At 38.1% G+C, this 13,526-nt stretch overlaps 1 protein-coding gene across 1 annotated transcript; it reads left to right on the forward strand.

Moving 5' to 3' along the window:
• Positions 1–1,853: 1,853 nt before the first annotated feature.
• ZCRB1 (zinc finger CCHC-type and RNA binding motif 1) lies at positions 1,854–9,479 on the forward strand. The gene is made up of 7 exons (XM_010081187.1): positions 1,854–1,937; positions 2,102–2,130; positions 6,557–6,668; positions 6,752–6,859; positions 7,698–7,807; positions 7,904–7,979; positions 9,348–9,479. Exons 1-7 carry the CDS (start codon positions 1,854–1,856, stop codon positions 9,477–9,479), a joined length of 651 nt encoding a protein of 216 aa, XP_010079489.1.
• Positions 9,480–13,526: the final 4,047 nt, after the last annotated feature.

A 13,526-nucleotide genomic window follows, 5' to 3' on the forward strand; every position in this document is an offset into this window, starting at 1 on the left:
TACAGCCACCTGAGGTCCACCTCTGCTGTTTTCTCCTCCACTGTTGCAATATATGAGCATTGGCAACATACCGTAACGCAGCGCAAAGGAAGCTTTTACCATATCCTTTGCATCCACTGTGCATCTGGAAAACTGCACTTCGAGCCATCTATTTGTGTGGCATGTTGCCAAGTCAGTCTGGTTAGGCTTGTCAAGGATACTAATGCCAAGCAGCAAGGAATCTGGGATAATAAATCCTGGCTGCGTAACACCAGATGCAATGTGTGGCCTTTATTGCAAGTTTATTCTGTTTTCATTTGCTTAACCTTTATGTTGGCACTTCAGCTCATGCCAAAAAAACACAGTCTCTGAACATGGAAGAACTCAAAATTCAATCACTTGGAAACGGACACCTGAATGAATTGTGATACAGTAAGCATGTCAGGAAAGAGAAACAAAACACTTGGATAATCAGTGTCTATTGGGAATGTCAGGTCTTCAAATGACTGAGTAATGAAGTGCCAGTAAATAACCACAGCGGGATTAGAGTGTGATATTAGTTACTTTGTTGGCATTTGGCCAAGCAATCTGCTCAAACTCACTACCCACAAAGTCCCCTAAGAAACTGTGTGTACTATGACAGATGTTGATTTCTAATACTTAAGTTTCTTTCATCCCTTCATCAGATTTTGTCTGGATTTTTAATATGAGTTGGTCTTGCTGAATAAATGGTTTGATGTTCCTCAGTTAGGAATCATCTGGAGGTGCCAAGAAGCAGGAATAAGGCTGCAGGAAACTGGATAAGTAGGTAGTAATTGGACTGTGCATGGAATGGTTTTGCTCTGCTCTTTTGTGTGTCCTCATATAAGGGTTGTGCTTTATTCTGGTCTTAAATTTTACTCACTTGGCTCTTGGACCAAGCCATGGCTACAGAATTGATCAGAGGGAAGAAGTATTTTGCACAGGCTTTAGTATCACTGAAAATTTAGTGAAATGTCCAATCACAAGGAAGAACATAGGCTGTTCTTTTTCAAGTTAATTCAGTTACTCTTTACCTAGTATTGGATGATGTGTGTACGTACAGTTCTAACAAGGTTTTTGAATTGATTTATTGTTTCTAGGCATATATTTCCCTGGTTCCTGACAGTGTATAGCTGCCTAATCAGGAGGAGAGGGAGAAGGAGGAGAAGGGGGAGTGCCTCTAAGGGAGATGCTGTTTGTGATCAGCTCTGCACATGTGCAGTTCCAGAGCAGTGTAGAAGCCTGAGCAATAAATACAAGAGGAAATACTTGCTGCTTTAGCATCTGAGATACATTTTAAAGCCAATGCAGTATCTTTTTCCCCCCAATCTTTGGGACTCTGTTTTAGGGAAGCTGACCCCCATAACTGAACGTGGTTTATTCTATGTTGAATGCAGCTGAACTGAAACTTGCATAAAGAATCAGAACGTGCAGCTACTTGAACAAAGGTCATTAATTTCACTGATTGGCCAGAATGTTTAATAAATGGAGATTACTTGTTTTCTTTCTGGACCTAAACCTTTCTTTGCTGCACAAATCACCAGAGACTTATTTTAAGTACACTAACTTGACTGTTTTTTCATGACTTACAAATTGACTCACATACAGCAAAAAGATGCTTTGGATCCAGGGGAGGGGGAAGGAATGAATATCTTCTGTAGCACATGAAGGCAAAGACTAACTTTATGTAAAATTATGAAAGGGAAATGAAAGCTATGCTTTCCTGCAACTTTTTCATGACTGTCTGGGCTAGGTTTGATAAACAACTTTTTAAAAGTCTTGCAACTGTTTTATAATTGATTGCTGTCTTGAATACCATTTAACTCTTCTCTCTTTCTCTTTTCATCAGAAAAATGAGTGGTGGATTGGCACCAAGCAAAAGCACGGTGTATGTGTCCAATTTACCCTTTGCTTTGACAAACAACGATCTATACAGGGTAAGTTTTTAAGAGCTGCATTGTGCAGATTAAACTTGTTGACAACAATTCTGAGTGTGAATACAATACTGATATATATCTCTTGCTTAGAAAAGTTTGTCTTGATAAATGTGTTACTAATGAAATGCAATTGTTAAATCTATTTATTTTGTTTTATATTTCAGATATTTTCAAAGTATGGCAAAGTTGTCAAGTAAGTGACCTGATATGGCCTGCTGGTTTTGTAGCTTTCATTTTAAATATTTAATGTTTTTGCTTCACTTGGAAGTCTTGTGCTTTCTATAATTTAAGTATGAATGTGGAACTGTATTGAAGTCCTGTTCATTTTTAATAAAGTATAAATTTTATTTAACAACTGGAAATTCTTGCAGTTACACACATAATGTAAGAATATTTGTGTTGGAGACGGGTTTTGCTAACCCCTTCTTAAGAGCAAGTAGAATGTTGTTATATACCAATGATGTTTTCTCTGAAATAATTTAAACATTATTCTTTTAATAAGCATTGTTCACCTTCCCCTGAACACCACCTGGGACACAAGTGGATTGGTGTAAAATTGGGAGCTTCTATTTACATGAACTAGATGTCACAATTGCCACAAACAGTTCCCACAATTGCAATGTACAATGCCTCTGTTTGTAGTTCTAGAGGGACTTGTTATTGTGACTGCTTAGTATTACATTTAAGATTAGACATAAGGCTCCATAGTAACAGCTTTTAACATGTGGGGTATTCATGAACAATACTTGTGAATACCTGCCTCTATGTTCAAATGATAGAAATAAATATCACAGTAAGGAACTTGCTCGTTTGTTTTGGTTCTTTATTTTTCTAACTGATGAGAATAACAAGACTCAAGACTTCTGTTTTCAACCCTACACCAGTAAATATCTACTCTAACTTCTAGTAGCTGCTGTAATAATCTGTGAGATACAGAGCTAAGTTCAAAGTTTTTGAAGTCTCAGGAGTAGGTTTCAGGTGACAAATAGCAGGAAAAGGCAAATTTACAACTTTAGAAAAACGTATTTTTTAAATTGACTGAGAGGGAAACCGTTATGTAGGGCTTTGGCAGACATGCAGTGACCAATACAACTGCGCACCTGCAGTCTCTGTTGTTTCCAGGGCGCGGTGTCTGTTTTAGTTGATTGCTGAACTACCTATTTAGAAAAATCATGAGCAAAGGTTGTAGTAACACTGGTGTTTAATATCCATTGAGAGGCCTTTTCTCCATAAATTTGACGCTTCTGACCTCCCTGATGTCATTTGGTAATGTACCTGTGCTCTGTGTTTGGGGGTTGAGGTCTCCTACTGTCTTGGCTTTTGAACTTGTTCAGTAGGAAGATAAGAATGGTATTGTCTGTATGATGCATTGCTTGTTTTAAAGATGTTGCAGTAGCATTCTCTCTCTTTTTTCCCTTTATTAATAGTTTCTGGTGTTTTATTTGCCTTTTTTTACTGTCATAGACAACAGAAATAGTATTTTCAGATGCCTATGCAGAAGAAATGCTGTACTGTGTGCTGTCTGAAAGGAGATAATTTAGAACTTGCAATTCTGTCTGCATAGTTACTGTTTTCCCCCACCTATATATTGTTTTGCAGAAAATTAGGTATCAGTAAGTGAATTTTTTCTGACATTTTTGTCTAGTCAGTGCCAGAACTTAAACTAAATGCAAAGAGTCATAGAATACTATGTGTAAAATACTACCATGATTTTTTTTTCTTTATATCTAGCAAAATTTGTTTCCTGTTCCACCCCTTTGCAAGCTGGCCTGACTGTAAACACTGCAGATACTGTGGAATTCTACTGGTATTTCCATTTTGCTGTGAAACTGAGGCTAAGAAGGATCAGTTTTCCTATTTATAACTAGTAATTAATTCCCGAGAAAAATCTTTTCAAATATTAGCTTGATTTCTGTAGAGTCTTTGTTCAGGGACTTTAAAACACTTTGCAGAAAGCTTTGCGATGTCATCTAGGTCAGCTTTAACTTAATTAAATAAGCTTTAATAGTAATTTTTTTAAGTGTGTCTTGACTCAGCAAAATCATGCTGACTTTTCTACTGTACTGCATTTCTCACTGCAATATATCCTGACTATTATTATTTCATCTGTTTGTTCAGTGAGAAATCAGACTTTCTAGGGCTCCAAGAAGTTGCTGACTTTTTAAAGATTTCATAGAATGGTTTGGGGTGGAAGGGACCTTCAAGATTGAGTCCCGCCCCCCCCTGCCATGGGCAGGGACACCCTCCACTAGACCAGGTTGCTCAAAGCCTCATCCAGCCTGGCCTTGAACACCTCCAGGGATGGAACATCCACAGCTTCTTTGGGCAACCTGTTCCAGTGCCTAATTTCATCCTAATATCTAATGTAAATCTACCCTCTTTCAGTTTCAAGCCATTACCCCTTGCTCTATCACTACATGCCCATGTAAAAAGTCCCTCTCCATCTTTTTGTAGGCCCCCTTCATGTACTGGAAGGCTGCACTCAGGACTCCTTGGAGCCTTCTCTTCTGCAGGCTCACTCTCGCAGCCTGTCTTTGACATACTTGTCTCTGTCTATGCTTGTGTTATTAACTGGTACATTCAATATCTCAATTAGAAACTTTACAGTCATATTATAGTTTTGCTGGAACTCTTGGAAAAGTAACTTGGAAAAAGAATTAATAGAATTGTTCTTAAGTCTTATTGACACTTGAATTCAATGCATTCAATTGGACACATCCTTGTCCAAGAGGCTTTGGTAGAAAAACTGTGCTAAGCTCCATCTTTCTATGCATATATTTGGGGGAAAATTGAGCTTTCTTTACTGAGCTTTTATTATATACACTTTTTACTGTGCAGGTCATCTGTTACTTATACAGGTTCCTTGGTAGGTCTTCTGCATTGAAGCAGAGTTTGTCTGGATGGTTTTGTTTTGTTTTTTTTTTTAATGTCTGTCCTGGGTTAAGCAGAGTGTTAATTTTTTTTTCTCTTCTTCGTAAATAGCTAGCAAGAGGCTGTGTTTTGGTTTTATGCTCAGTAGAAGAGCTGATAAGAATGATGTTTTGTTCTGCTGCCAAGGACAGCAGACCAGGGAAGAAGGACAGCCAGTTGCTAGCATAGGATTTGCTTTTAGGTTAAGATTGAGAACCAGACTGACCAATGATTTATTCCATAACATACACGTCATACCCAGTATATAGGTGAGGACCCTTCCAGGAGAGCTCTCTCTTTTGCTTCCCTTGGGCTTCAGATCATCTCGCTTCAGGTGTCTGCATTCACTCTCCCAAGGCCTCTTCCCCCACCCCCCCACACACACACTCTGGCCAGCTCTCAGTCTGGGATGCTCGGATCGTTATCTCCGTTCCGTGAGTTTTGGGATCCTCCCTCTCCGGGGGGGATCGTTAGCTGGGGCCAGGTGGTCGTTTTCCCCCCACTCTGGTCAGCTCTTGGTCTGGGACGCTGGGGCTGTTGTCTCCATTCCGTGAGTGCCTCCAGGAGTGGTGCACCACTTCCCCCCCTCCCCGGCCCCGTTTGGGGTGATCATGAGTGTAGTTCTGGGGATCGTTAGCTGGCAACAGGCTGAGCCTTTGGTCATCGGGTGGGGGGGGCAGTATCACTGTGTATCACTCATTTGTATATTTGTGTATAGTATTATTTTTAATATTATTGTAGTTTAGTTATTAAATTGTCCTTATCTCAACCCACGAGTCCTCTTTACCATTTAACCCTTTTATTCTCTCCCCTAATATTGGGTGGGGGCGGGAACTGTGTGAGCGGGTGTGTGTGGTTTAGCCCCCAGCCAAGGGCTAACCCACCACAATGTCCTATCACTTCTCTAAGTTTTGGCTTACTTTATGGCTGAACCTTGTTCTGTCTATGGTAGACACAGGGAGGAGTTTATTCCCTAGTTTTTAAGGTGTACTTTTTTTTTTTTCATGTACATGCAAACTGGCATCCTGTTTCCACTGGTTTTTGGGGGTTTTTTAGGTCTAAATACACTTGATGTTAAGGTTGAAAGAACTGAGGTTGTGTGGGGTTCCTCTCCTTCCCCCTTCAACTCTTGGCATTCTTTTTCTTTGTCTGTTGTTTTTTCTGGGTCTAAATCTTTCTTGAATTTCTCAATGTGCTACTGGAGCTGTTAGACTGAAGATTTAACTTTGTATGTCATGTGCTTGGATTACAGTTGGAGATACTTGTAGAACAGTACTCCATACACTTAATGTTTCCTATCTTGAGCCTGTTTAGCTGGTTAGTCCTACATGAACATAGATTTCTCGGTTTGGATGCACTTCAGTACACAGTGTTTTTCAGCAATTTCACTTCCAGTGTGTGTAGTTTCCTGCAGTTACATCGTCTGCAAATTTAGAGACTATGTTCTCTGTTCTTCAAGTCATCCAAGGGAATAAAGAATTATACTGGACCCAGAAAGACCCCACATGTTTTTTTTTTAAATCATCTCTGCTCTACCTGTAAGCACGTAACCAGGTTAGCTGTTCTTTTGAATTTCTATTTAGTGAACCTGTTAAATACACTTTTTCCTTTTTGCTATATAACAAAGGTAAGATCCCACTGAGATCTTTAAAGAAAAAATGTCTCTGAAGTAATTTTAGTGTATCATTAATGTGGTTATACATTTTCAGAGTTACTATTATGAAGGACAAAGACACCAGGAAGAGCAAAGGAGTTGCCTTTATTTTGTTTTTGGATAAAGAATCTGCACAAAACTGTTCTCGGGCACTTAATAACAAACAGGTAAACTGTGGAAAATGGTTATGGCAAGAGAGCTGGATTTACAGTCCCAAAATATTTACCTTTTTTTTCCCAATTTGCTGTAGTTGTTTGGAAGAGTAATAAAAGCAAGTATTGCCATTGATAATGGAAGAGCAGCAGAATTCATTCGCAGACGTAACTACTTTGATAAGTCCAAGTGCTATGAATGTGGGGTGAGTAAAACCAAAAATGAATGAATATATTCCATCTTTTGACCCTTAGCTTCTTTCTTCATTTTGGCCATTGCTCTTCTTGCCTGTGCTGTTAATATCAACAGAAAAAAAAAATAATTTATCAACCTGCGTAGAAGGTGTACCATTTTCAAGAATGATAGTACCCCTTCTGTCTTTTATTTGGGCTGGAGGAAAATATGTACGTATAGTTGCTGCTTAACAACATATGTGTGTATCAATGTAATGTTGTTACTAGGAAAACCTGCTAGTCTTTGCTTCAAAATAAATGCTTTTGCTATATCTTTGGAAGTTCATTATATAGTTGGTAGTAAAATAAATATTAGAACTGTTTTTAAACAGAAGTGCGTTTTAAGTTTTAGGGAATTCCTCACTTTTCCTGAACATAATCACATAGGAGATTGAGATTTGGATAATATCTTCTGTCAAATACAAACTTGATTTATACCCATAACACTTTTTAGAGCAAAAATGTTAACACCTGTTTCTTAAATTTTTGATGCTGAGGTTGATGTCTTCTCGTGAACATAAACTGTGCTGTAGTGTATTCAGCTGCTGCAGCAGCCAAAGAAAATCTACATTGCTCATAGCTTGTTCTCAGTTTGCAGTTAAACATGTATATCACCACCAATCTCTTTGTTTCCATGGCAAGCTTATAGAGAAGAGTTTGTCGTCTGTGTGCTAATTCAGCATTCCATTTATCTTACTAATTGCTTCAATTTTTTTCCCCATGAACTGCCTTACATTAACTTTTCCTTGTATGTTTCAACATATAGTTGTTTGTAATGGTTTCTGTTAAGCAGTATTTCTTTTCTCCAAGGAAGCAGGACACTTAAGTTATGCTTGTCCTAAAAATATGCTAGGAGAGCGGGAGCCACCAAAAAAAAAAGAAAAGAAGAAGAGAAAGAAAATAGTTGAGCCAGAAGAAATGTATGTATATTTCTTTACATGTTAATACTTCTTTTAGACAGCTTTTTCATACTGAACACTTAAATATCTATGTGTTTGTCTCTCTGCACTATGAAGTGAGGAGGAAGAAGAAAGTGAAGAGGAAGGAGAAGACCCTGCTCTAGATAGCCTCAGCCAAGCCATAGCTTTTCAGGTACAAAATTGAAGCATTGCATATTTATTATTTATTATTACTTAAATGCAACTCTGTTTCCCTTTTTCAGCTGCTTTTTAAAAGCTCTGAGGTACACCTGTAAGTCTGCTCTGTAGCATTTGGGGCACTCTTGCCTGACAGTAGTTGGTGACTACAGATGGTTTCTCCATATTGCAGGAATGTTCAGTAATTTCTTGGTTTTGGGGGGTTTTTGGTTTGGTTTGGTTTTTTTACTGTTTCACTATTGCTGTGTTTGTGCATTGCAATTCTTTCCTTCAAGGTCCTTTTGTTGATTAATTTCTTGTCATCTCTGCTGTCGTGCTCTGTTAGGTTTCTGGTTGACAAATCCCTCTTTACTCTGTTAACTGAGCAGCCCAAAAAACAGTCATGTATAAATGACCAGGTCTGGCCACACTCACTAGAATATCCTTGAACAATATCTATTTCTGGAGCACTTCCTTTGCCTAATACAGTCCATTGTGATCTCTAATAGACCTCTTCTCTCAAAATACATTTAATGCATTTTTTTGTTATGTAGATAGTCTGACAGCTGTATTACTGTCTTCTTTAGTACTTCCTTACAGGCTTTTGCTTCACTACACACAGCAAGCCTGACCTACTGTTCAAATTTCATGGCTTCCTAGTCCTCAGCTGTCCCCTGTGTGCCCCTGTTGCCCCCCCAAAAAAACCTTGGAGTTTCTAAAATAGCTTTGTCTTGAATATGACTGCAATGAGTGCTCAACTTTTACATTATGTAGTCTGAAAAAATGATTGCAAATACGCAGTTATCCCCCACGCACACCTCCAGAGAACTCTGCGATTGGAAGTAAAACCTATAAATGTAAACAAGCCAGGAAACATTCCCATTTCTCTCACCATCCAAAGATTTTAACTGGGATAGCATGTTTCCCAGTAAAAATAGGAAGCATCTATTCAAACCTTCAGTTGAATAACCTTTACAGCCCTCAAAACATTCATTTCCTGAATGAATGACTGCAAAACACAACAGATAGACTTGTTAGTGGAACAAGGCTGATTCAATCATGTCAATTCAAAACACGATGCATTCTTTGCTTCAGATCTAAGCTGTTCTCTAGCTCTGTAATTTTGCCAGGTGCAAAGTTCCTCACTTTGAAAATAGAGGGTGCTCCATGTGGCCTTCATGGGTGCAGAAGTCTTACTGTGTGCATGTAGGAACTACTTTCAGAAATGTTTTCTAGTGCATTCATCACACAGTTTATCTGGAAATAGAGATAAACCTTCTGAATTAACTTATTTAATAATGCGTATTAATAATTAGCATTATTATTTGTGGTGCATCTTAATTTTTCTTGATCCTAACTAATACTTTTCCTTTTTTCATTGTAGCAAGCCAAAGTTGAGGAAGAGCAACAAAGATGGACGCAGACCACAGGGGAATCTTCAATTTCAGATGATTCAAAACGTCCACGGATTAAGAAAAGTGCTTATTTCAGTGATGAGGAAGAACTTAGTGATTGAAATAATACTGTTTTAAATGCATGTATAATATATAGTGTACATTTTGTAAAGTGCCACAAAGTTATCAGTAATACAGGTTTGTCTTGGTGTTGAATACACAGAAAATCATGTTGTAATTCTATCCTGCCCCTCAAACCTCCCATTTTTTTGATATCTCTCTCTCACAAAACTTCTCCCTTCAAGGCAGCTTCTTAAGAAAACAATGTGTTTCTACACTTAAATACAGAAAAATATTTGGGAGAATGCTTCTTAGTATCTATACACTGGCAGTAAAATCTTTCATAAGAGATCTTCCTAAGTTTTTTTTTTCCAAAGAGTAGTTCCTCTTAGGGTCACTGTTAGCACCACTGATGCTTTATGTATTAGTCTGTTTATTGCCTGTTTGGAAGCAGTGCTTTAGTAGTACTTCAGTAGAATATGAATCTTGCACTAGTTCCTCTGCGTAGGGTTTAATTTCAACCTTAAGAATTGTACTAATCTTTTAACTCTTCATACAGTAATACAATAAATTTCTAAGGTAATACAATAAATTTCTAAGTCACATGAACTTGGTCTGTGAAATCATTCTAGACTAACCAATACATCCATCTGTTCTCCAAAAGGATATTAAGATGTTGATCTTCTGTCTTATGCACAATTTTAGTAACTTGCTGTACACTTCATAATATTATATAGCCTATATACAATGTAGGCTTCATAGGAGATGCAAGTTAAAAGTTACATGGTGATTAGTTCAGTCTTGAAGTCTTCATACTTAATAATTTTTAAGAGTGATAGTTCTGTTGCCTCTTGCATTAAAATTGAGAATGGCCGTATGTTTTTAAAATGGGAATGTGCATATGTTTTAATACGCTCTAACCTGATATTGAAAGTCTCTTGCTCTGATAAGGGCTTATATTGCGTCGTTTCTCCTTACTGCAGTTTGGGTGCCTAACATGGTTAATTATGGTTATGCACAGGTTTTAAATATACTTGTGTGTAATATGGATCGCAGACCTATCTTCTCAGGCATCTGAACCTGCTGCCAAAATCCAGAGGGCACAGAGCTTCTTATGTGCTTAAAAATCAGCTTTGATGTATGCTTGGAACTGTCATGGTCTCTAAGCAAAGTGTGTTTGCACTTATTTTGCACCTAAAGCTGTTCAGATCTTTTAAATAGTCTCCATCCTTACATCTTTGTAGGGTTCTAGTCATGTTCTCCTAAAAAGCCTCATAGACACATTAGGAGAACAGTACAAAGCCCTGCAGCAGTGATCACTCCCAAAACCACAGACACATGGCAAGGGTGGTGACAATATAGTCCATTTTGTGTAGTCAAACTTTTCGTTTTTAGGAGGCACAATAAAAAACACTTTCACACTTGGAAGAGACCAGCTGGCCTGTGTTTCTATTTTTAGCTCTTCCTGTTGCTCATCAGGACTTGGTTTTCTTCCAAATATAGAAAATGTAAATCCAAATATATTGTTATGTGTTCTTAATTAATACCAATTTGCATTCAAATTATAACTAGGTGCAAAGAAAGAACCACACCCACACCCTCTCTAAGCTTATATAAAGCAGTCACATTCAGAAGGTCATTCTGGGATCTTCTGTTGCTACTTTCATAAGAATTCAGAAAAAAGAATAAGGTAATAAAGCGTTCAAACTACTCAAGCCACACATTGGGGAGAAATATTGGACTTTATACATAGAAAGGTCTTGGACTCAGTAATCCAAAGAATGCTTTTAATACTTACTTTGTGACTTTGTGTTGAAAGCGGCATATATTCAGGCTAGTTAAATCTGAAGTTTCCTTGACTGAGTTTTGGAAAGATCACTTGATACTGAATAGCTGAGTGCTGAAGTGCCAGGTGTAACTTAGTGTTAATAAATGCAAATCACTGTACATCATGTGTGTAATAACAAAGACCGAGGAGTTCTAAACTCTGCTAAGGAAGAAAATCTTGCTGCCAGCATGCTTCTCTGCAAAAGCTAGGTTGGGGCTTAATGGTGATGGGAAAAAAAAAAAAAAAAAAAAAGCAAAACAAGCAAAAAATGTTATACTACTTCATAAAATCAGGGTTTGTCATCTCCAATACCATGTTCAATGCTGTTTTTAAAAAAAAGATTGAAAACTAAAATGTGACAAGGAACCAGTTTGACCTTGTCCATGATTTTGATTTGGGAATGTTTGATAGCTTGTAAGAATTAAGATTTCAATGAAGTAATCAGGCAGCAAGTTTCAAATTTCTATTTCATTACACTGTGTAATGTAGTAGTGGAACTCATGGCTTTGAGGCTTTTTTCAGGTTCATAGCATCAAAAGGATAAGACTTAATATGTGGAACATGATAGTTATTAAAAAATGTTAGCTTAAATAGTGTCCACTCAGAAATATCCTAAATTACTGACTATTGTCAGCTGTAAAATTCACAGTCTAGGAGTGTTTTATTCTTACACACTTTTCTGTTTCATATTTGCTACTGGTGTCAGAAAGAATAAAAACAAAACTGACCTTTGTTCTGACCTAATATAGTACTCTTTCAACAGTTCCAGTAGCTGAAGCGTGTTGATATATCTTTCTACTCTGCTGCTTCTGCCTCACTGCTTTCCCCATAGGATTTGCTTTTGTCAGCATCAAGCAGTATCTTAGTCCAGACTATTACAACTGACCCAGTGGTGTTCCTCTATGCTCTTTTGTTCTAAACATAAAGTCACTTGAGGCAGGTGATATTGCAAAAGAAACAGATAAAAATGAGCCTGGGTTTGTCAGAATGGGCATCTACAATTCCTTACCTTAAATCATCTAACAGTTTTCTTAACTCTGAACTTGTATTGATTAGCAGTGCTTATAGTTTTTGGCTTAGAGTCAGGGTAAAGAAGAAAGCACCTAGTGCCTGAAACAGGACCTAAAGGGACTTTGAAGGAGTAGGATTTTTGCACTTTAGTGCAAATAATATTCAGATTCTATTCTTTGTTGGCAAGATAAAGAAGCATTTCTAAGTGAAAACTTCAGAACACTAGCATTAGGTAACTATTAAATTAGACTGAGTATCTGTTCCGCTTGCTTAAATCCAAAATTGTTGTCTGCAGCAACCCCTGATGCAGCTGCTTCCTTCTGGAAAAAAGGCCAAAACTTGTCAGCTAAGTCCCTTTCTGACCTTTGAACACCAAGGGATTTGCTCCTGTTCATGCCCAGCCTCACCTACTCCAAGCAGCATGGCTTCAGGCTTCCCTCTTGAGTCTGATCAGTGTGCTAAGGTGGAGTGTTAACTGGGCTCCTAGTTTAGATCAGGCCAATAGGGTGCAATTCATTTTCAAAATGTGAGACAGCGTGGTGCTTTTGTCAGAGTTTGGTATCTTAAAGCGCCAGCTCAGGAAGCAGAAAACAGCTTTGGTGGCTGCCTGGCTCTGGGCCAGACAGGTGAGGCAATGTGGCCACGTTATCAAAAGAGAGGAGAATAAAAAACACCTTGTAGAACAGCTTCCTGTTATTGTTAGAAAAACCAGAGGCTTGTGGGTGGGGGATTTTGTGTTGGTTTGGGGGGTTTTTTAGCACTTTGAGGACCTAGCTTAGGCTAGTAAGCTGAATGCTGGTTTTAGAGTATATATAATGTGGCTCTGATTATAGAGAAAATGACATTAGGTGCAGACAGATTTTCTTTTAAATAATGTCAAAAACCTGGATCCTTCTGCAGACATCCTCTTACTAGGTTTTGTCTTTTGTGTTTTCAAAAGAGCTTGAAAATTGCCAAAATAACGCTTCCTGGGTCATGGGACCTCTTGTCTAGTGAAATGTCTAACCAAGTAGTGTCTCAAAGGCCACTAGAAGATGACTTTTATCTGTCCTTGGGGAAGAACAGGCTATGGAAGGGGGATAAGGATGACTAGCTTAACTGATTATAAATTGTATTACTCATACTGTGCCTGTGCAGCACGTGTTAAACCATTGCAGCTTTGAGACACTGGAGTAATTTTAGTCCATGTTTAGCAGGCTCCCACTATGTTCTTGACATATTCAGGTTACTGCTCTCAGCAGAGCAATAGAAGGGGCTGTAAATATAACGA

The sequence above is a fragment of the Pterocles gutturalis genome, unplaced genomic scaffold (assembly GCF_000699245.1).
Source record: "Pterocles gutturalis isolate BGI_N339 unplaced genomic scaffold, ASM69924v1 scaffold11559, whole genome shotgun sequence".
Classification (NCBI taxonomy): domain Eukaryota; kingdom Metazoa; phylum Chordata; class Aves; order Pterocliformes; family Pteroclidae; genus Pterocles; species Pterocles gutturalis.

Bases quoted from the DNA above. Each gene is read 5' to 3' on its own strand.
- ZCRB1 (XM_010081187.1), top strand. From the start codon at position 1,854: ATGAGTGGTGGATTGGCACCAAGCAAAAGCACGGTGTATGTGTCCAAT. The intron at 2,131-6,556 runs GTAAGTGACCTG...ATACATTTTCAG, and splicing joins AAGTATGGCAAAGTTGTCAA to AGTTACTATTATGAAGGACA. The intron at 6,860-7,697 runs GTGAGTAAAACC...CTTTTCTCCAAG, and splicing joins CCAAGTGCTATGAATGTGGG to GAAGCAGGACACTTAAGTTA.